Genomic DNA, 23885 nt, shown 5'->3' with positions numbered 1-23885 from the left:
GTCCCGTTCCCCTATCACCCCTGTACTCACTGACCTACATTAACTCACACCAAGTCCCGTTCCCTATCACCCCTGTAGTCACTGACCTACATTAACACACACCAAGTCCCGTTCCCTATCACCCCTGTAGTCACTGACCTACATTAACACACACCAAGTCCCGATTCCCTTTCACCCCTGTAGTCACTGACCTACATTAACACACACCAAGTCCCATTCCCCGATCACCCTTGTAGTCACTGACCTACATTAACACACACCAAGTCCCGTTCCCCTTTCACCCCTGTCCTCATTGACCGACATTCAGACACACCAAGTCCCGTTTCCCTGTCACCCCTGTACTCACTGACCTACATTAACACACACCAAGTCCTGTTCCCCTATCACCCCTGTACTCACTGACCTACATTAACACACACCAAGTCCCTTTCCCCTATCACCCCTGTACTCACTGACCTACATTAACATACACTAAGTCCTGTTCCCCTATCACCCCTGTACTCACTGACCTACATTAACACACACCATGTCCCGTTCCCCTATCACCCCTGTACTCACTGATCTACATTAACATACACCAAGTCCCATTCCTCTATCACCCCTGTACTCACTAACCTACATTAACACACACCAAGTCCCATTCCCCTATCACCCCTTTTCTCACTGATCTACATTAACACATACCAAGTCCCTTTCCCCTATCACCCCTGTACTCACTGACCTACATTAACACACACCAAGTCCCGTTCCCCGATCACCCCTGTACTCACTGACCTACATTCACACACACCAAGTCCCGTTCCCCTATCACCCCTGTACTCACTGACCTACATTAACTCACACCATGTCCCGTTCCCCGATCACCCCTGTACTCACTGACCTGCATTAACACACCCCAAGTCCTGTTCCCCTATCACCCCTATACTCACTGACCTGCATTAACACACCCCAAGTCCTGTTCCCCTATCACCCCTATACTCACTGACCTACATTAACACACACCAAGTCCCGTTCCCCTATCACCCCTGTACTCACTGACCTACATTAACACACACCAAGTCCCGTTCCCCTATCACCCCTGTACTCACTGACCTACTTTGGTCAAGCAAAGTCTCGATTTTAATATTCTCGTCCTTGTTTTCAAATCCCTCCCTATCTCTGTAATCTCCTCCAGGCCCCACAACCCTGTGGGATATCTATGCTCCTGGAATTCTGGCCCTGCTATGGTTGGAGAGGCCAGCGTGGTAGGGGGGAGATCATTAATCGTGTTCACCAACACCGCAGCGGAGTGGAATTGGGAGACCTGGTGGAACAAGCCGCGAGAGCCAGGAGAGTGTGGCTGCAGCTGAGCCAGGTATGAGGACTCAGAGGGCAGGAGTGCAGGAGCCTCAGCCTTTGGGATTGTCCAACAGGTTTGAGATTCTTTCAGCTTGTTTGGATGAGAGTGAGGGCTGCAGGGTGGATGTGTAACCTGACCATGGTACAGGAAGCCATTCAAGTGGAGGGAGAAAAAAGGAATGTAGTGGTAGTAAGGGACAGTATAGTTAGGGGGATTGACACTGTTCTCTGCAGCAAAGAGCGAGAGTCCAGACGGCTATGTTGCCTGTCTGGTGTCAGGGTTTGGGACATCTACTCAGGGCTGGAGAGGAACTTACAGTGGGAGGTAATAATCTCTGGATTATTATCTGAGCCACGTGCAAATTGGCATAGGGCAAATAAGATTAGAGAAATTAATGTGTGGTTCTGAGACTGGTGTGGTAGAAGTGGGTTCCGGTTCGTGGGGCACTGGCATCAGTACTGGGGAAAGTGGTGGCTGTACCATTGGGACGGTCTACACCTGATCCATGCTGGGGTGGTGTTCTACCGAGCTGCATTACTAGGGAAGTAGAGAGGGTTTTAAACTGAATACTGGGGACAAGGGATCAAATTTGGGAAGATATTGTAAATCAAAGAGTAGAGACAAGGCAAGAGAGAAAGGTATTAATATGGGAAATGATAAACAGACTGTGACAGGAAGGGACAGGGTGTACAAATCTAAAAGTAAATCAACAGATAAGGCTAGAGGTTACAAAAATAATAAAAGGACAAAACTAAAGACTCTGTATCTGAATGCACGTAGCATTCGAAACAAAACAGAAGAACTGAGAGCACAAATAGAAATAAATAAGTACAATGATAGCCATTACAAAGACAGAGCTGCAGAATGACAGATTGGGACCTGAATATTGAAGGGTACATGGCATTTAGGAAGGACAGGAAGCTCGAAAAAGGTGAAGGAGTAGCTGTGTTAATAAATGATGGTATTAGCGCAATAGAGAGGGATGACCTAAGTTAGGAGACCAGACTGGAGAAGCAGTTTGAGTGGAGATGAGAAATCATAAAAGGCAAGAAGCCACTTGTGGGAGTGGTATACAGGCCACCTAACATTAACCACACTGTAGGACGGGGTTTAAAGGGAGAAATAATGGCAGCTTGTCAGAAAGGTACAGCGATAATTATGGGGAATTTTGACCTACATGTAGACTGGAAAAATAAGATGGGCAGAGATAACCTAGATGAGGAGTACATAGAATGTTTGAGATAATTTATTGGAACAGTACATTCTGCAGCCAGACAGCAGGCTATACTAGACCTGGTATTGTGCAACGAGATAGGATTAATTAATGACCTCATAGTTAAGGCGCCCCGAAGTAGCATCGATCATAATATGATTGAATTTTACATTCAGTTTGAGGGAGAGAAGAGTGGTCCAGGACTAGTATTTTAAATTTAAATAAGGGCAATTATGAGGGCATGAAAGCACAGCTAACTGAAGTAAACTGGCAAAATCAGGTTCAGGAATAGGTCAAATCAAAGATGCAGTGACAGACATTTAAGGGGATAATTCAGAATACACAGAATATATACATTTCAACAAGAAAAAAAAATTCAGAGGGTGGGATCCGCCGTCCGTGATTAACTAAAACAGTTAAAGATAGTATCAAACTTAAAGAAAAAGCCTATAATTGCGCAAAGATGGGAGGCAGGTCAGAAGATTGGACAGACTATAAAAAACAGCAAAGAATGACTAAAAGTTTGATAAGGAAGGTAAAATTAGACTACAAGAGAAAGCTTGCTGGAAATATAAAGACAGATAGTAAGGGTCTCTATAGATATTTAAAAAAGAAGAGAGTTAACAAAGTGAGCGTTGATCCTATAGAAAGTGAGTCTGGGGAATTAATAATGGATAATAAGGAGATGGCCAATGAATTGAACAGATATTTTGCATCGTTCTTCACTATTGAGGATACAAGTAACATCCCAGTATTAGCTGTAAGTCAGGAAATGGAAGGGAGGGAGGAACCTGAGAAAGTTACATTCACCAGGCAAGTGGTACTGAACAAATTGTTGGATCTGCGGGCTGACAAGTCCCCGGGTCCTGATGGACTTCATCGTGGGGTGTTAAAAGAAGTGGCTAGTGGGATAGTTGATGCATTAGTTTTAATTTTCCAAAATTTTCTAGATTCAGGGAAGGTTCCTTTAGATTGGAAAATAGCGAATGTAACTCTTTTATTCAAAAAGACAGAAAGCAGGAAACTACAGGCCAGTTAACTTAACATCTGTCTGAGGGAAAATGTTAGAAGCTATCATTAAAGACGTTATAGCAGGGCACTTAGAAAAATTCAAGGTAATCAGACAGAGTCAACATGGTTTTGTGAAAGGGAAATCATGTTTAGCTAATTTATTGAAGTTCTTTGAGGGAGTTACATATGCTTTGGATAAAGGGGAAGTGGTGGATGTACTGTACTTAGATTTCCAGAAGGCATTTGATAAGATGCCACATCAAAGGTTATTGCAGAAAATAAAAACTCATGGTGTAGGGGGTAACATATTGGTACGGATAGAAGATTGGTTAGCTAACAGGAAACAGAGAGTAGGCATAAATGGGTCATTTTCTGGTTGGCAAGATGTAACGAGTGGTGTGCCACAGGGATCTGTGCTGGGGCCTCAACTTTTTACAATTTATATAAATGACTTGGATGAAGGGACCGAAGGTATGGTTGCTGAGTTTGCTGATGACACAAAGATAGGTAGGAAAGTAACTTGTGAAGAGGACATAAGGGAAATAGTGAGTGGGAAAAGACCTGGCAAATGGAGTATAATGTGGGAAAGTGTGAAATTGTCCACTTTGGTAGGAAGAATAAAAAAGAAGCATATTATTTAAATGGTGAGAGATTGCAGAGCTCTGAAATTACAGGGTTTCTGGGTGTCCTAGTGCATGAATCGCAAAAGATTAGTGTGCAGGTACAGCACTTAATTGGGAAAGCTAATAGAATGTTATTGTTTATCGTGAGGGGAATTGAATATAAAAGTAGGGAGGTTATGCTTCAGTTTGCAGGACATTGGTGAGATCACATCTGGAGTACTGTGTACAGTACTGGTCTCCTTATTTAAGAATGTAAATGCGTTGGAGGCAGAACAGAGAAGGTTTACTAGACTAACACCTAGAATGGGTGGGTTGTCTTACGAGGAAAGATTGGGCTGGCTAGACTTGTATCCGCTGGAATTTAGAAAAGAGGCAACTTGATTGAAACATATAAGATCCTGAGGGGTCTTGACAGGGTGGATGTGGAAAGGATGTTTCCCCTTGTGGGAGAATCGAGAACTAGGGGTCACTGTTTAAAAATAAGGGGTCGCCCATTTAAGACAGAGATGAGAAGAAATGTTTTCTCTCAGAGGGTGGTGGGTCTTTGGAATTCTCTTCCTCATAAGGCGCTGGAAGCAGAGTCTTTGAATATTTTTAAGGCAGAGGTAGATAGATTCTTGATAAGCAAGCGGGTGGAAGGTTATCGGGGGTAGGTGGAAATGTGGAGTAATCAGTTCAGCCATGAACTCTATTGAATGGCAGAGCAGGCTCGAAGGGCCGAGTGGCCTACTCCTGCTACAAATTCATGTGTTCGTATGTTCGTATGAACCCCAGCCAGAGGGGTCCCATTCTGGGGAGGAGGAGATTTGGGAGCAGAGTGCAGGGGCAGGAGGAGATAGGGAGGGGTTTATTCCCTCTTTAATATACTCAGTGCTGGGGAGAGTGGGAGTGAAGGGCCCAGGGGTTACCAACCCTCCAGGATTGCCCTGGAGTCTCCCAGAATTAAAGATTAATCTCCAGGACACTGACTGGGAGCAAAAACCTGAAAGACAGATCAAAGTTCAACGAAATTCCTTCATTTCCTTTGAACTCTATTGTTCCTTATAAAAGTATTGGAGATGGGCTCAGGGGAAGGAAAGGCTGTTCGACTGGGTGAGGCAGTTGGAGGCTGGAGGTCACATCTTGAAACCTCCAGGAATACTTCCGGCCAGAGTTGGCAACTTTAAAATTCCGGGGATAGCTGAGGACCCAGAGTAATTTGTTCCCAATGGAATTTCAACAACAGATGGCAGGAAGGCATGGAACATTTTAGTAATTCCAGTCTGTCGGCTGGTGAGAGAATTCCGACTTTCCATTTAATTCCCAGTCTGACCGTCCTTAATATATTTCCCCATCCACAGTCCCCACATAACCATTAATAAAAACCCAGGCAGAGAGTTCAAATCATTTTATTAAACTATGAGCATCCCATAATAGCAGAAACACCTTTACAAGTCAGACTGAGCCCGCGATGCAAGCACGTGACAGATATACCCTGCATGATAACATGGGTTTAGACTAACAGCCAGAGACACAGGGAAAGAGTGGAAGGATCCCTCGGATTAGAGAATGAAACAGTTCATCGGGAATGGACACCATTGGGAGAGCAGAAATCCTCTTCACAGATCTGCAACTACAATCAAAGAATGATAAACAACGGCCCAGAATCCAGACACAATCTCTCCGCGGTTAGTGATGTCACTCCCTGTCCAGGGGTCACTCACTCATATGAACGTCCTTGATCGGGTTGCCACTTCCCAAATCCATTCCCAACTTTCCTGTCCCTCCAATCAGGTTTCCACCCCTGACACAGTACCGAAATGTCGCATCAGTCACAAATGACATCCTCTGTGACTGTGACAAAGGTAAGCATTCCCTCCTCATCCTTCTCCACCTGTCTGCAGCCTTTGACCCGGTTGACCACATCATCCTCCTCCAACACCTCTCCACTGTCATCCAGCTGGGGGGCACTGCTCTCACCTGGGTCCATTCTCATCTATCGAATCGTAGCCAGAGAATCATTTGCAATGGCTTCTCTTCCTGCTCCTGTCCCGTTACCTCTGGTCTCCCCCAAGGATCTATCCTTGGCCTCCTTCTATTTCTCATCTACATGCTGCCCCTCGGCGACATCATCCGAAAGCAGAGTGTTAGTTTTTGTTGTATATTGTTGATAGCATTTAAGATGCTAGGTCGAGCTTTGTCTACAGGACTCTCAGAGTCTGTGAAAGTCTAAATAATAACTTGTTTATTGTATTTACACAACTATATACTCTCCTTAAGCATGTCTTGCTAGCATCTCTCATGATGCTTTTTGTTTCTTCCAAGCCTTTTACCCATGTGACTATTACATCATCATGACCACTACAGTGGGAGGGGTTACTCTCACTGTCTCAAACATTAACCCTTTCAGACCCTTATAGTACAGTTTTCACATGTTCACTGGTGAAACTCAGCTGGACCTCACCAACACCTCCCTCAACTCCTCCACTGTTACTAAATTATTAGACTGATTATCTGACATCCAGTACTGAATGAGCAGACATTTCCTCCAATTAAATATTGGGGAGACTGAAGCCATCGTTTTGTGTCCCCGCTCCAAACTCTGTTCCCCAGCTACCGACTCCATCCCTCTCCCTGGCAACATTCTGAGACCAAGCCAATCTGTTCACAACCTTGGTGTCATATTTGACCCCAAGATGAGCTTCTGACGACATACTTGCCCCATCACTAAGACGCCTATTTCCACCTCTGTAACATCATCTGACTTCGCCCCTGTCTCAGCTCATCTGCTGCTGAAACCCTCATTCATTTATTTATTTTTTATTTATTGACACAGCACTGAAACAGGCCCTTCGGCCCACCGAGTCTGTGCAGACCATCAACCACCCATTTATACTAATCCTACACTAATCCCATATTCCTACCACATCCCCACCTGTCCCTATATTTCCCTACCACCTACCTATACTAGTGACAATTTATAATGGCCAATTCACCTATCAAGCTGCAAGTCTTTGGCATGTGGGAGGAAACCGGAGCACCCGGAGGAAACCCACGCAGACACAGGGAGAACTTGCAAACTCCACACAGGCAGTACCCGGAATTGAACCCGGGTCGCTGGAGCTGTGAGGCTGTGGTGCTATCACCCTATTGCTTGCTGACCTACTTTGACACCTGGACAAGCCAGGAGTCACTCTCTGATGTCACTCTCTATCCAGGGTCACTCTCTGATGTCTCTCTCTGTACAGGGGGTCACTCTCTGATGTCACTCTCTGTCCAGGGTCACTCTCTGATGTCACTCTCTATCCAGGGTCACTCTCTGATGTCTCTCTCTGTCCAGGGTCACTCTCTGATGTCACTCTCTATCCAGGGTCACTCTCTGATGTCTCTCTCTGTACAGGGGTCACTCTCTGATGTCTCTCTCTGTCCAGGGTCACTCTCTGATGTCACTCTCTATCCAGGGTCACTCTCTGATGTCTCTCTCTGTCCAGGGTCACTCTCTGATGTCATTCTCTATCCAGGGTCACTCTCTGATGTCTCTCTCTGTACAGGGGTCACTCTCTGATGTCTCTCTCTGTCCAGGGTCACTCTCTGATGTCACTCTCTATCCAGGGTCACTCTCTGATGTCTCTCTCTGTCCAGGGTCACTCTCTGATGTCACTCTCTATCCAGGGTCACTCTCTGATGTCATTCTCTATCCAGGGTCACTCTCTGATGTCTCTCTCTGTACAGGGGGTCACTCTCTGATGTCACTCTCTATCCAGGGTCACTCTCTGATGTCATTCTCTATCCAGGTTCACTCTCTGATGTCACTCTCTATCCAGGGTCACTCTCTGATGTCTCTCTCTGTACAGGGGGTCACTCTCTGATGTCTCTCTCTGTCCAGGGTCACTCTCTGATGTCACTCTCTATCCAGGGTCACTCTCTGATGTCTCTCTCTGTCCAGGGTCACTCTCTGATGTCACTCTCTATCCAGGGTCACTCTCTGATGTCTCTCTCTGTACAGGGGTCACTCTCTGATGTCTCTCTCTGTCCAGGGTCACTCTCTGATGTCACTCTCTATCCAGGGTCACTCTCTGATGTCATTCTCTATCCAGGGTCACTCTCTGATGTCTCTCTCTGTACAGGGGGTCACTCTCTGATGTCACTCTCTATCCAGGGTCACTCTCTGATGTCATTCTCTATCCAGGTTCACTCTCTGATGTCACTCTCTATCCAGGGTCACTCTCTGATGTCTCTCTCTGTACAGGGTCACTCTCTGATGTCTCTCTCTGTACAGGGGGTCACTCTCTGATGTCACTCTCTATCCAGGGTCACTCTCTGATGTCATTCTCTATCCAGGTTCACTCTCTGATGTCACTCTCTATCCAGGGTCACTCTCTGATGTCTCTCTCTGTACAGGGGGTCACTCTCTGATGTCATTCTCTATCCAGGGTCACTCTCTGATGTCACTCTCTATCCAGGGTCACTCTCTGATGTCATTCTCTATCCAGAGTCACTCTCTGATGTCTCTCTCTGTCCTGGGGTCACTCTCTGATGTCACTCTCTATCCAGGGTCACTCTCTGATGTCATTCTCTATCCAGGGTCACTCGCTGATGTCACTCTCTATCCAGGGTCACTCTTTTTTTTTAGAACATTACAGCGCAGTACAGGCCCTTCGGCCCTCGATGTTGCGCCGACCATCTGACCTACACTATTCCATTTTCATCCATATGTCTATCCAATGACCACTTAAATGCCCTTAAAGTTGGCGAGTCTACTACTGTTGCAGGCAGGGCGTTCCATGCCCCTACTACTCTCTGCGTAAAGAAACTACCTCTGACATCTGTCCTATATCTTTCACCCCTCAACTTAAAGCTATGTCCCCTCGTGTTTGCCATCATCATCTGAGGAAAAAGACTCTCACTATCCACCCTATCTAACCCTCTGATTATCTTGTATGTCTCTATTAAGTCACCTCTCCTCCTCCTTCTCTCTAACGAAAACAACCCCAAGTCCCTCAGCCTTTCCTCGTAAGACCTTCCTTCCATACCAGGCAACATCCTAGTAAATCTCCTCTGCACCCTTTCCAAAGCTTCCACATCCTTCCTATAATGCGGTGACCAGAACTGCACGCAATACTCAAGGTGCGGCCTCACCAGAGTTTTGTACAGCTGCAGCATGACCTCGTGGCTCCTAAACTCGATCCCCCTACTAATAAAAGCTAACACACCATATGCCTTCTTAACAGCCCTATTAACCTGGGTAGCAACTTTCAGGGATTTATGTACCTGGACACCAAGATCTCTCTGCTCATCTACACTACCAAGAATCTTCCCATTAGCCCAGTACTCTGCATTCCTGTTACTCCTTCCAAAGTGAATCACCTCACACTTCTCCGCATTAAACTCCATTTGCCATCTCTCAGCCCAGCTCTGCAGCCTATCTATGTCCCTCTGTACCCTACAACACCCTTCGACACTATCCACAACTCCACCGACCTTCGTGTCATCCGCAAATTTACTAACCCACCCTTCTACACCCTCATCCAGGTCATTTATAAAAATGACAAACAGCAGTGGCCCCAAAACAGAACCTTGCGGTACACCACTAGTAACTAAACTCCAGGATGAACATTTGCCATCAACCACCACCCTCTGTCTTCTTTCAGCTAGCCAATTTCTGATCCAAAGCTCTAAATCACCTTCAACCCCATACTTCCGTATTTTCTGCAATAGCCTACCGTGGGGAACCTTATCAAACGCCTTACTGAAATCCATATACACCACATCCACGGCTTTACCCTCATCCACCTGTTTGGTCACCTTCTCGAAAAACTCAATAAGGTTTGTGAGGCACGACCTACCTTTCACAAAACCGTGCTGACTATCGCAAATGAACTTATTCTTTTCAAGATGATTATAAATCCTATCTCTTATAACCTTTTCCAACATTTTACCCACAACCGAAGTAAGGCTCACAGGTCTATAATTACCAGGGCTGTCTCTACTCCCCTTCTTGAACAAGGGGACAACATTTGCTATCCTCCAGTCTTCCGGCACTACTCCTGTCGCCAATGACGACATAAAGATCAACAACAACGGCTCTGCAATCTCCTCCCTGGCTTCCCAGAGAATCCTAGGATAAATCCCATCTGGCCCAGGGGACTTATCTATTTTCACTCTTTCCAAAATTGCTAACACCTCCTCCTTGTGAATCTCAATCCCATCTAGCCTAGTAGGCTATATCTCAGTAATCTCCTCGGCAACATTTTCTTTCTCTACTGTAAATACTGACGAAAAATATTCATTTAACGCTTCCCCTATCTCCTCTGATTCCGCACACAACTTCCCACTACTATCCTTGATTGGCCCTGTTCTAACTCTTATCATTCTTTTATTCCTGACTCTCTGATGTCACTCTCTATCCAGGGTCACTCGCTGATGTCTCTCTCTGTCCAGGGGTCACTCTCCGATGTCATTCTCTATCCAGGGTCACTCTCTGATGTCTCTCTCTGTCTAGGGTCAATCTCTCATGTCACTCTCTGTCTCGGGGTTACTGACCCTCAGATAGTTCAAGGGTGTGGCGTGATACTGGGCCTGGATTTCTGTGATGCTCACCATGTGATTGGCCATCCTGCTGCTCAGTGGTGGTGATGCTCATTTCCATACACAGCGACCTCAGCCAGGGCCAGAGAGTCTTGCCGGCCTGGAATCACCACGGTAACGTATCGGCCGAACATCCCATTGCAGCTGAAGTGCTGAGTTTCTCCGGGGCCAATTGACTCAACCACTCCACACCTGTCAACAAAGAAAGATGAGGACATTTGGAACAGGAAGAGGCCAATCGGAACCTCCAACCTTCTCCACCATAATCTATACGTCAACTCCATTTACCCACCTTTTCTGAATGTCCCTCAAAACCCTTATTCAATAAAAATCTATTGATCTCTGTTGTGAAAGCTCCAATTGACCCCCAATATCCATTGACTAAGATGTTTACTGGTAGCTGTAGAAAATCTGTTGTGGAAATTCACTTGTAATCTGCCTTTAGCAGGAGTTTCCCTGCATTGGGACTGATTTTGTCTGCAGCTGGAATTTGCCTATAACAGGAGTTTACCTGTAGCTGAGGTTTGCCTATAGCAGGTGTTTGCCTGTAGCTGAACTTTGCCTGTATCATGAGTTTGCCTGTAGCTGAGGTTTGTCTATCGTGTGAGTTTGCTTGTATTGGTACTGAGTTTGCCTATAGCAGGAGTTTGCCTCTCGCTGAGGTTTGTCTATAGCAGGAGTTTGCCTCTAGCTGAGGTTTGTCTATAGCGGGTGTTTGCCTGTAGCTGAAGTTTGCCTGTATCATGAGTTTGCCTCTAGCTGAGGTTTGTCTATAGCGGGTGTTTGCCTGTAGCTGAGGTTTGCCTATAGCGCGAGTTTGCTTGTATTGGGACTGAGTTTGCCTGTAGCTGGAGTTTGCTTACAGCAGGAGTTTGCCTGTAGTTTCCATTTACCTTGCATTGGATTTGCCGTTGTTATCAAGCGAGTCTCCAATGCGAATCTCTGCCCCATTCAGATTCCCCGTGCAGCAGTCCATTCTGTTGGTGATGGACACAGTGGCCACCCTGAAGGACTGGAGAAGATCCACCCTCCACCAGGGCTCTTGTTCGGAGGTAGTGATGGAGCAGGAACCCAGGCTACAGTCAGAGTTTGAGTTCCCGTCAATTGCATTGATGGCATTTCCAAGGTAACTGTCCAAGCTTGACTGAGAGGCTCTCCCTTGTAGAACCAAGTTAAGGTCTAAAAGTTAAACATAGAGATTTACAAATGGCACCAAACAGTGTTCCATAACCTTCTCAACATTAAAAGAAGGACCTTATTGGTCCCCTGTCCATTTCTTACTGCTCGCGGACAGTTTACCGTCAGACTTCACAAATCCAATGTTCTCCTGACTGGCTTCCCGTCTCCCACCTTCCCTAAAACTGAACTCATCTAAAACTATGCCGCCTATATCCTAACTTATACCATTCGCCCATCACCCCTGTTCTCTTTGACCTACACTACCTCCCGGTCGGGCAATGCCTCGATTTTAAAATCTGTCAGAGGACAACAGCCACTGGCTCACTAAGGAACTGTAAATCATATCTTTCTCCCATATTCACTCTCTCTCCCTTTCTCTCCAACTCTCTCTGTCCGTCACTTTCCTCTCTCTGTGGCTCTGTCTCTTTCTTTCTCTCTTCCTCTGATTCTCTATCCCAATCACAAACCAGACCCACATCCATACCAAAAGACTGGTTGGTCCTTACCTGGATCAACATGGGCTTTTCCCAATCCAGACACCATGAGGATAACAACACAGACTCGGAGAAACATCCTGCAGAGAAACAGAGAGTCATTTAACACCTAGTCTACTTCCACTCACATGTCTACAGCTTATCCTAATTAACATCAGCTCAGGGGCCTTCCACAGGCAGGGCAGGTAATGACTGCCTAAACAACCCATCCTTAGTTTTAGGGAATTAGTCTGGGCAATGGAAGGGGCTCTAGTGGGAGAGGATTTTAGTGGCAGTGATAATAATTCAGTTAGATTTAGAGTAGTTATAGAAAAGGATAACGATGGAGCAAGAGTAAAAGTTTTACATTGGGGAAAGAAAACTTTACGAAGAACACAAGAAATAGGAGCAGATGTAGACCATTCAGCCCATCGAGTCTGCTCTGCCATTCATAGAGTCATAGAGTCGTACAGCATAGAAACAGGCCCTTCGGCCCACCGCGTCCATGCCGACCATAATGCCTATCTATACTAATCCCACCTGCCTGCATTAATTCCATATCCCTCTATGCCATGCTCATTCAAGTACCTGTCCAGATGCCCTCTTAAATGTTACTACTGTTCCTGCCTCCACCACCTCCTCTGGCAGCTCATTCCAGATACCCACTATTCTTTGTGTGAAAAATTTACCCCTTTGATCCCCTTTAAAGCACCTCCCTCTCACCTTAAATCTATGCCCTCTAGTTTTAGTCACCCCTACCATGGGAAACAGACTCTCGCCATCTACCCTATCTATGCCTCTCATAATTTTATATACCTCTATCATGTCCCCTCTCAGCCTCCTTCACTCCAGGAAAAACAGACCCAGCCTATCCAATCTCTCCTTATAACTCAAGCCCTCCAAACCAGGCAACATCCTTGTGAATCTTTTCTGCACCCTCTCTAGCTTAATCACATCTTTCCTGTAGTGCGGCGACCAGAACTGCACACAGTACTCCAAATGCGGCCTAACCAACGTTATGTACAACTGTAACATGATGTCCCAACTCTTGTACTCAATGCCTCAGCCAATGAAGGCAAGCTTGCGATACGCCTTCTTCACCACCCTGTCTACCTGTGTTGCCACTTTCAGGGAACTATGTACTTGCACCCCAAGGTCTCTCTGCTCAACAACACTCCCCAGGGCCCTGCCATTCACTGTATATTTCCTGCTCTGGTTTAACTTCCCCAAATGCATCACTTCGCACTTGTCTGCGTTAAATTCCATTTGCCAATCCCTTACCCACTTTCCCAGTTCGATCTATATCCTGTTGTAACCTTAGACAACCTTCTTCACTGTCCACTATACCATCAATTTTGGTGTCATCTGCAAACTTACTAATCATGCCCCGTACATTCACATCCAAGTCATTAATATATATGACAAACAACAGAGGGCCCAGCACCGATCCCTGCGGCACACCACTGGTCACTGGCCTCCAATCTGAAAAACAACCCTCCACTACCACCCTCTACCTCCTATCACCAAGCCAATTTTGTATCCAATTGGTTAGCTCACCCTGGATCCCATGTGTTCGAACCTTCCGGACCAGCCTACCTTGTCAAAGGCCTTGCTAAAGTCCATGTAGACAACGTCCACCGCCCTGCCCTCGTCAATCCTCTTGGTCACCTCCTCAAAAAACTCAATCAAATTCGTGAGACATGATTTTCCACGCACAAAGCCATGCTGACTATCCCTAATCAGACCTCGCCTTTCCAGATGCATATAAATCCTGTCTCTCAGAATCCCCTGAAAAATAATTTTCAGTAGACTTTGAACATCTGCAAATAGTTGGAATTTTTTCAATGTTTTAAAAGGAAGTTCATAATAAAAGATGAAATTTATGGGTGCTTTGAAAGGAAGTTGAATTTATACAAGGACAGAAAAGCAGGCAGTTTCAAGGAAACCACAGGGGTTCGGCCTTCCTCAGAGCAGTTTTTTTTGAATAACAAGAGACACTGGGCTGGATTTAACTTGGGTTGACAGGAGCTGGCCAGCAACGTAAAGGTCGATGGCAAACCTGATTCCATGTAGCCTGGGATCTGTCCCGCATTTTACGGGTCCCCAGGCTTTAATTGTTCCGAGGCGGAACTTCCACCTGCTTGAGGGAGAAGTCCTGCCTCATTGAGCTGCCGGCCAATCATCCGGCCACCGGGAGCAGTGGCCACTGCTGGGACTGCAGACAAGCCAAGGACATGGAGACAGGAGTGCAGGTAAATTAGGGTTGCGGTGCCGGGGGTAATCGGTTGGGCCACGGTGAGGCAAGGGTGGTCATCTGGGTGGAAGAGGGGGCATCCTGGGGCCTGGGGGTGGTTGGGGAAGCGGGGACGGCCCTCAATCGGGCATCCTGTGCCCGATTGTCAGTGCCCTCCCAAGGGGCGCTGAGAGGCCACCAACTTTTACCGGGCGGCCTTTCTCGGTTACAGGCCGTTAAATGGCAACTTAAGGGCCTTAATTGGTCTGGGACAGACGGCCCATTTTTCGCCCCACCCTGCCCTACGTAAGGTGGGGCAGAGGCAGGAGTGGGTCGGGAAGGCCTCCCGGAGCCTCCCACTCCATTTTACACCACGCCCACCGTCACTGCTTGCTGGGGTGGTGTAAAATTCTGTCTACTGTGTCTGAACATGTGACCATGTCCAGGAGGTTTTTTTCGCTTTGGACCCTTTAAAAAGCCAGTGAGTTGGACAAAGAGCAGGCATTTTGAAATCTTGCTTTGACCTGCCTGGAGCAAGAGAGGAAGACCGAGAAAAGTGTTACCTCTCTCTGTAAAGGAATCCTACATCACTTGAAAAGGAATCCTGCATCAGAAAGGTGACAGATTCCTATTGCCTCCAGTCTCTGAAGAATTCTTGCATCCAGAGTGGTTCCTGTTGCCTCCTATATTTTGGGAGATCCTGAAATCTCAAGAAGGCTTCTACTGCTAGATTGCTGTTTTTAAAAACCCAAGCAGATCAGTTGCTGCACCCCTGTTGAAAGACCTGTGTGATGCCTGCTGAAGTCAAATTGCCTTGAAAGCCTACCCATCACAGACTGTTCATCAACCTTGCCTGGGGAAACTTCAAGTGGCATCTGACTCTTTGACTCTGGAACACCTCACTGTACCAAAAACATCCTACCAGAACATGATAAGCTCAACCATTTTATTTTTTTCCTTTTTATTCCTAAGAAACAGCTGTAAACCAAAAAATCCTTTTCCCCAGTAAACCTTTTTTTTAATGTATGTGTGTGAATGGGGGCTAAGGAAATAAGGAGTTTTTCATAAATATAGATTTATCTCATTAGTAATTAAGACCTATTATTTATTTTCTAATAACTAGTTAATGTTGTTGTTGTTTAAAGGAACCTGGTTTGGTATGCTTTGGGGAAACAATTAGAGTGTCTAATTTGGCTATTCTTTGTTAGGTGAAAAAACTTTATATATGCTATGACCTGTGGAGTAGTGGGACTGAATTAACAGTGCATTACTCCTGCCTTGGTCATAACACAGAATAAATCTTTATTTAGAAAGACGTGGATTAATCAAAAACATTCAGCACAGATTTATTTGGGGAAGGCCATGTCAGGCTAACATAATTGAGTTTTTTGAGGAGGTAACAAGGAAGGTCGATGAGGGTAGTTCATTTGATGTAGTCTATGTGGATTTAAGCAAGGCTTTAGATAAGGTCCCACAAGGCAGACGGGTCACGAAAGTAAAAACCCATGGGATGCAAAGCAAAATTGTCTCAGAGGCAGGAAGCAAAGGGTTGTGATGGATGGGTGTTTTTGTGACTGGAAGACCGTTTCCAATGAGATTCCGCAGGACTCAGAACTACGTCCCCGCTTTTTGTGGAATATATCAATGATCTGGACTTGAATGTAAGGGTTATGAATAAGAACGTTGCTAATGATACAAAAATTGACCATGTGGTTTATAATGAAGTTGTAGATTACAGGAAGATATCAATGGACTAGTCAGGTGGACGGAACTGTGGCAAATGGAGTTCAATCCAGAGAAGTGAGAGGTAATGCATTTGTGGAAGGCTAACAAGGCAAGGGAATGCACAACAAATGGTAGGATACTGAAAAGAGTAGAGGAACAGAGGGCCCTTGGAGTGAATGTCCACAGAACCCTGAAAGTAGAAGGAATGTAGATCAGGTGGTTAAGAAGATATCAGGGATACTTTCCTTTATTGGCGAGGTACAGTATGGGAGGTTATGCTGGAACTGTATAGGACACTAGTTAGGCCACAGCTCGAGTACTGCGTGCAGTTCTGGTCAGAGCACAACAGGAAAGATGTGATTGCACTCGAGAGGGTACAAAGGAGATTTCATAGAATCATAGAATGGTGACAGCACAGAAGGAGGCAATTTAGCCCATCATGTCTGCGCTGGCTCTCTGCAAAAGCAACTCACCTAGCCCCATTCCCCCATCCCCTCCCTGTAGCCCTGCAATTGTTTTCTCTTCTGGTGATTCTCCAATTCCACTTTGAAAACAATGATTGAATCTTCCTCCGCACTCTCAGGCAGTGCATTCCCGATCCGAACCACTCGCTGCATGAGAAAGTTTTTCCTCGGGGGTGAAGGGGGGAATTTTATGCTCTCCCTCACGGCGGGTTTGGAGAGAGGGTCCCTTATTAAAAGGCACTCAGTGAGAGAGCCAGCAGTGGGATGTGGGGTGGGGGGGGGGGCCCGCTGGTAACCAGCCCCGTGCCCTTGTTGCCCACCCCCTACAACACCCTCCCCAGCAGCCCCACCCCACACGATGCCTCCCGCTCTTACCTACCTGTGGCCTGGGTCCAACGCCAATCCTCGACCTCCGGTAGGCACTCCTATAGCAGCAGCCATCGCCTCCGCGGTAGTGCTGCAGCCGTCAGCCTCTGATTGACCAGTAGCTTTCTAAGGTCAGAACCTCCAGTGACGGGGCCGAATGGCCTGTCACTGTCCACTGAAGTGCCTGATTGTCACGACATTCAGGGGGCCTTCCAGAGAGGAGGTGACGCAGGAATCTCAACATCACTTTTTCTGGACATCGAGACCCCAGCTTCCTTTATAAAATCTCAGCACCTAAGTCACTTTGCTGCTTTCGCCAATCACCTTAAATCAATGTCCTCTGGTTCTCGACCCTTCCACCAAGGGGAACAGTTTCTCTCTCTCTACTCTGCCCAGATATCTCTTAATTTTGAACACGTCTATCAAATCCCCTCTTAAACTTCTTTCTGTTGCCAGGAATGGAGAACTTTAGCTATGAGGAAAGACTGGATAGACTACACAGTCCCGGAGACCCCTGTAATATTAAAACAGTCCCCGAGACCCTCTGTAATATTAAGACAGTCCCCGAGACCCCTGTAATATTAACACAGTCCCCGAGACCCCTGTAATATCAACACAGTCCCCAAGACCCCTGTAATATTAACAGACTCCCAGAGCCCCCCGTAAATATTAACACACTCTCAGAGAGACCCCCTGTAAATATTAACACATTCCCAGAGCCCCCCGTAAATATTAACACACTCTCAGAGAGACCCCCTGTAAATATTAACACACTCTCAGAGAGACCCCCAGTAAATACTAACACACTCCCAGAGACCCCCTGTAAATATTAACACACTCTCAGAGAGACCCCCTGTAAATACTAACACACTCCCGGGGACCCCCTGTAAATATTAACACACTCCCAGGGATCCCCTGTAAATATTAACACACTCCCAGAGACCCCCTGTAAATATTAACACACTCCCATAGACCCCCCTGTAAATATTAACACACTCCCATAGACCCCCCTGTAAATATTAACACACTCCCAGAGACCCCCTGTAAATATTAACACACTCTTGGAGACTCCCTGTAAATATTAGCACACTCACAGAGACCCCCTGTAAATATTAACACACTCCCAGAGACCCCCTGTAAATATTAACACACTCCCAGAGACTCCCTGTAAATATTAACACACTCTCGGAGACCCCCCTGTAAATATTAACACACTCTTGGAGACTCCCTGTAAATATTAGCACACTCACAGAGACCCCCTGTAAATATTAACACACTCCCAGAGACCCCCTGTAAATATTAACACACTCCCAGAGACTCCCTGTAAATATTAACACACTCCCAGAGACCCCCTGTAAATATTAACACACTCCCGGAGACCCTCGGTAAATATTAACACACTCCCAGAGACCCCCTGTAAATATTAACACACTCCCGGAGACCCTCGGTAAATATTAACACACTCCCAGAGACCCCCTGTAAATATTAACACACTCCCGGAGACCCTCGGTAAATATTAACACCCTGCCAGAGACCCCCTGTAAATATTAACACACTCTCGGAGACTCCCTGTAAATATTAACACACTCCCAGAGACCCCCTGTAAATATTAACACACTCTCGGAGACCCCCTGTAAATATTAACACACTCCCGGAGACCCTCGGTAAATATTAACACACTCCCAGAGACCCCCTGTAAATATTAACACACTCCCGGAGACCCTCGGTAAATATTAACACCCTGCCAGAGACCCCCTGTAAATATTAACACACTCTCGGAGACTCCCTGTAAATATTAACACACTCCCAGAGACCCCCTGTAAATATGAACACACTCTCGGAGACCCCCCTGTAAATATTAACACACTCCCGGAGACCCCCTGTAAATATTAACACACTCCCAGAGACTCCCTGTAAATATTAACACACTCTTGAGGACCCCCCTGTAAATATTAACACACTCTCGGAGACCCCCCTGTAAATATGAACACACTCTTGAGGACCCGCTGTATATTCTCACAGTAAAAGTCTCTTATTTTCTTGTGCTGCCATGTTTGATACTTTTTCACAGTTTTTATAAAAAGTTCTGTTGCTGGAGGTTTACAAAGGTCCCTCTTACCTGCAGAGTTTTGATTCAAGGTGCGTGTGAGGATCTGGATCTCGGGATCTCTGCTAGAAAATGTTGAGTGACGATCTCCGTCTTTATTTATACACTCTTCCTTGCCACTGTTCCAACTGTTGCCCAATATGTTGTGTATTGGCCAACCCCAGCAATCTGGGACATTGCAACAGAGTGGAGGAGAAGGTGACTGAGTGAGAAATCAGTAAACACTGGTCAGTTCTTGGAAATCGAGATAAGGGGAGAGAGAGGAGGGGGAGAGAGAGGGAGAGGGTGCCACCAAGAAGGAAGAGAAAGAGAGAGAGATGCAGACAGAGATAGGCAGAGAGACACAAGGAGAGCCAGACAAAGACAGAAAGATAGAGACAGAGTGTGACAAACAGAAAGAAAAAGAGAGACAGACAGAAGGTGAGAGAGAAAGAGAGAGAGAGTCAGAGAGGGAGGAAGACAGTCAGATAGAAAGAGTGTGACAGAGACAAACTGAGAGAGACAGAGAGAGAGAGAGAGACCAAGAGACAGAGACAGAAAGGGAGAGAAACTAAGAGACAAAGAGAGAGATAGAATGAGAGAAAAATATAGAAAGACAGAGAGAGGAAGAAAGAAAGAGACAGACAGAGAGGGAAAGAGAAAGACAGAGAGAAAGAAAGGATTTCCTTTAGTTTGCTCTTCCTGGGAAACCCACAAATCCGGGAGCCCTGAGATCATCCACAACGTGAGGTTTCAGCCTTCACTAACATTATTTCAGGGTCTGCAGACATCTCCAGAGGCTGCCCACTGGAGTTTATATACTCCTCCTTACCACAATTCCAACTGTGCCCAATATATTGTTCCATGGGCATTCCATTCAATCTGGGGTACGACAACAGAGGGGAGCAGAGGATGAACAAGTGAGAAATCAGTAAGCACTGCCCCTTCACTGTCAGCATTCTGAAGGGTTCATTCCCTCCGTGACACCCAGGTCCACTTTCCATCACCCCCAACATCTCGTCCCCTTCCCACTATACCTTTGATAAGATGCCACATCAAAGGTTATTGCAGAAAATAAAAGCTCATGGTGTAGGGGTAACATATTGGCATGGATAGAAGATTGGCTAGCTAACAGGAAACTGAGAGTAGGCATAAATGGGCAATTTTCTGGTTGGCAAAATGTAACGAGTGATGTGTCACTGTACTGTGCTGGGGCCTCAACTTTTTATAATTTATATAAATGACTTCGATGAAGGGACTGAAGGTATGGTTGCTAAATTTGCTGATGACACAAAGATAGGTAGGAAAGTATTAGAATTAGAATTAGAACATTACAGCGCAGTACAGTCCCTTCGGCCCTCGATGTTGCGCCGACCTGTGAAACCATCTGACCTACACTATTCCATTTTCATCCATATGTCTATCCAATGACCACTTAAATGCCCTTAAAGTTGGCGAGTCTACAACTGTTGCAGGCAGGGCGTTCCACGCCCCTACTACTCTCTGAGTAAAGAAACTACCTCTAACATCTGTCCTATATCTATCAAACCTCAACTTAAAGCTATGTCCCCTCGTGTTTGCCATCACCATCCGAGGAAAAAGACACTCACTATCCACCCTATCTAACCCTCTGATTATCTTATATGTCTCTATTAAGTCACCTCTCCTCCTCCTTCTCTCCAACGAAAACAACCTCAAGTCCCTCAGCCTTTCCTCGTAAGACCTTCCCTCCATACCAGGCAACATCCTAGTAAATCTCCTCTGCACCCTTTCCAAAGCTTCCACATCCTTCCTATAATGCGGTGACCAGAACTGCACGCAATACTCCAGGTGCGGTCTCACCAGAGTTTTGTACAGCTGCAGCATGACCTCGTGGCTCCGAAACTCAATCCCCCTACTAATAAAAGCTAACACACCATATGCCTTCTTAACAGCCCTATTAACCTGGGTAGCAACTTTCAGGGATTTATGTACCTGGACACCAAGATCTCTCTGTTCATCTACACTACCAAGAATCTTCCCATTTGCCCAGTACTCTGCATTCCTGTTACTCCTTCCAAAGTGAATCACCTCACACTTTTCCGCATTAAACTCCATTTGCCATCTCTCAGCCCAGCTCTGCAGCCTATCTATGTCCCTCTGTACCCTACAACATCCTTCGGCACTATCCACAACTCCACCAACCTTCGTGTCATCCGCAAATTTACTAACCCACTCTTCTACACCCTCTTCCAGGTCATTTATAAAAATGACAAACAGCAGTGGCCCCAAAACAGATCCTTGCGGTACAGCACTAGTAACTAAACTCCAGGATGAACATTTGCCATCAACCACCACCCTCTGTCTTCTTTCAGCTAGCCAATTTCTGATCCAAAGCTCTAAATCACCTTCAACCACATACTTCTGTACTTTCTGCAATAGCCTACCGTGGGGAACCTTATCAAACGCCTTACTGAAATCCATATACACCACATCCACTGCTTTACCCTTATCCACCTGTTTGGTTACCTTCTCAAAAAACTCAATAAGGTTTGTGAGGCACGACCTACCCGTCACAAAACCGTGCTGACTATCGCTAATGAACTTATTCTTTTCAAGATGATTATAAATCCTGTCTCTTATAACATTTTCCAACATTTTACCTACAACCGAAGTAAGGCTCACAGGTCTATAATTACCAGGGCTGTCTCTACTCCCCTTCTTGAACAAGGGGACAACATTTGCTATCCTCCAGTCTTCCGGCACTATTCCTGTCGACAATGACGACATAAAGATCAAGGACAAAGGCTCTGCAATCTCCTCCCTGGCTTCCCAGAGAATCCTAGGATAAATCCCATCTGGCCCAGGGGACTTATCTATTTTCACACTTTCCAAAATTGCTAACACCTCCTCCTTGTGAACCTCAATCCCATCTAGCCTAGTAGTCTGAATCTCAGTATTCTCCTCGACAACATTTTCTTTCTCTACTGTAAATACTGACGAAAAGTATTCATTTAACGCTTCCCGTATCTCCTCTGATTCCACACACAACTTCCCACTACTATCCTTGATAACTTGTGAAGAGAACATAAGGAGGGTACAAAGGGATATAGACAGGTTAAGGACAGGGCAAAGACCTGGCAAATGGAGTATAATGTGGGAAAGTGGGAAATTGTCCACTTTGGCAGGAAGAATAAAAAAGAAGCATATTATCCAAATGGTGAAAGATTGCAGAGCTCTGAGATGCAGAGGGATCTGGGTGTCCTAGTGCATGAATCGCAAAAGATTAGTATGCAGGTACAGCATGTAATTGGGAAAGCTAATAGAATGTAATCATTTATCACGAGGGGAATTGAATACAAAAGTAGGGAGGTTATGCTTCAGCTATACAGGGCATTGGTGAGACTACATCTGGAGTACTGTGTCCAGTACTAGTCTCCTTATTTAAGGAAGGATGTAAATGCGTTGGAGGCAGTACAGAGAAGGTTTACTAGACGAATACCTGGAATGTACGGGCTGTCTTACGAGGAAAGATTAGACAGGCTAGGCTTGCATCTGTTGGAATTTAGAAGAGTAAGAGGCGACTTGATTGAAACATATGAGATCCTGAGGGGTTAGAAGGTTATCGGGGGTTGGTGGAAATGTGGAGTAATCAGTTCAGCCATGAATTTATGGAATGGCGGAGCAGGCTCGAAGGGCCGACTGACCCATTGATGTCCCACTCTCTCCCCATAGTCCTGTATCAATCCCAAAACTAATCCCACTGCCCCACTCTCTCCCCATAGCCCTGCATCAATCCCAAACTAATCCCACTGCCCCACTCTCTCCCCATAGCCCTGTATCAATCCCAAACTAATCCCACTGCCCCACTCTCTCCCCATAGCCCTGTATCAATCCCCAAACTAATCCCACTGCCCCACTCTCTCCCCATAGCCCTGTATCAATCCCAAACAAATCCCACTGCCCCACTCTCTCCCCATAGTCCTGTATCAATCCCAAACTAATCCCACTGCCCCACTCTCTCCCCATAGCCCTGTATCAATCCCAAACTAATCCCACTGCCCCACTCTCACCCCATAGCCCTGTATCAATCCCCAAACTAATCCCACTGCCCCACTCTCTCCCCATAGCCCTGTATCAATCCCAAACTAATCCCACTGCCCCGCTCTCTCCCCATAGCCCTGTATCAATCCCAAACTAATCCAACTGCCCCACTCTCTCCCCATAGCCCTGTATCAATCCCAAACTAATCCCACTGCCCCGCTCTCTCCCCATAGCCCTGTATCAATCCCAAACTAATCCCACTGCCCCACTCTCTCCCCATAGCCCTGTATCAATCCCAAACTAATCCCACTGCCCCACTCTCTCCCCATAGCCCTGTATCAATCCCAAACTAATCCCACTGCCCCGCTCTTTCTCCAAAGCCCTGTATCAATCCCAAACTAATCCCACTGCCCCACTCTCTCCCCATAGCCCTGTATCAATCCCAAACTAATCCCACTGCCCCACTCTCTCCCCATAGCCCTGTATCAATCCCCAAACTAATCCCACTGCCCCACTCTCTCCCCATAGCCCTGTATCAATCCCAAACTAATCCCACTGCCCCACTCTCTCCCCATAGCCCTGT

At 46.2% G+C, this 23885-nt stretch overlaps 1 protein-coding gene across 1 annotated transcript; it reads right to left on the bottom strand.

Moving 5' to 3' along the window:
* Positions 1-5558: 5558 nt before the first annotated feature.
* Positions 5559-19422, bottom strand: LOC137351603 (fucolectin-1-like). The gene is made up of 5 exons (XM_068016197.1): positions 19313-19422; positions 12439-12506; positions 11647-11932; positions 10766-10945; positions 5559-5798 (listed from the first exon to the last, which is right to left on the bottom strand). Exons 2-4 carry the CDS (start codon positions 12503-12505, stop codon positions 10789-10791), a joined length of 510 nt encoding a protein of 169 aa, XP_067872298.1. The 5' UTR covers position 12506; positions 19313-19422; the 3' UTR covers positions 5559-5798; positions 10766-10788.
* Between the last annotated feature and the right edge of the window lie 4463 nt (positions 19423-23885).

This window comes from Heterodontus francisci, chromosome 2 (genome assembly GCF_036365525.1).
Source record: "Heterodontus francisci isolate sHetFra1 chromosome 2, sHetFra1.hap1, whole genome shotgun sequence".
Classification (NCBI taxonomy): Eukaryota; Metazoa; Chordata; class Chondrichthyes; order Heterodontiformes; family Heterodontidae; genus Heterodontus; species Heterodontus francisci.
This window is presented reverse-complemented; position numbering and strand designations above follow the sequence as displayed.

Excerpts from the sequence above, each read along its gene's own strand:
- LOC137351603 (XM_068016197.1), bottom strand. The coding sequence starts at position 12,505 with ATGTTTCTCCGAGTCTGTGTTGTTATCCTCATGGTGTCTGGATTGGGA. Across the intron at positions 11,933-12,438 it reads AAAAGCCCATGTTGATCCAG|ACCTTAACTTGGTTCTACAA; the intron begins GTAAGGACCAAC and ends TTTAACTTTTAG. Across the intron at positions 10,946-11,646 it reads AACGGCAAATCCAATGCAAG|GTGTGGAGTGGTTGAGTCAA; the intron begins GTAAATGGAAAC and ends CTTTGTTGACAG.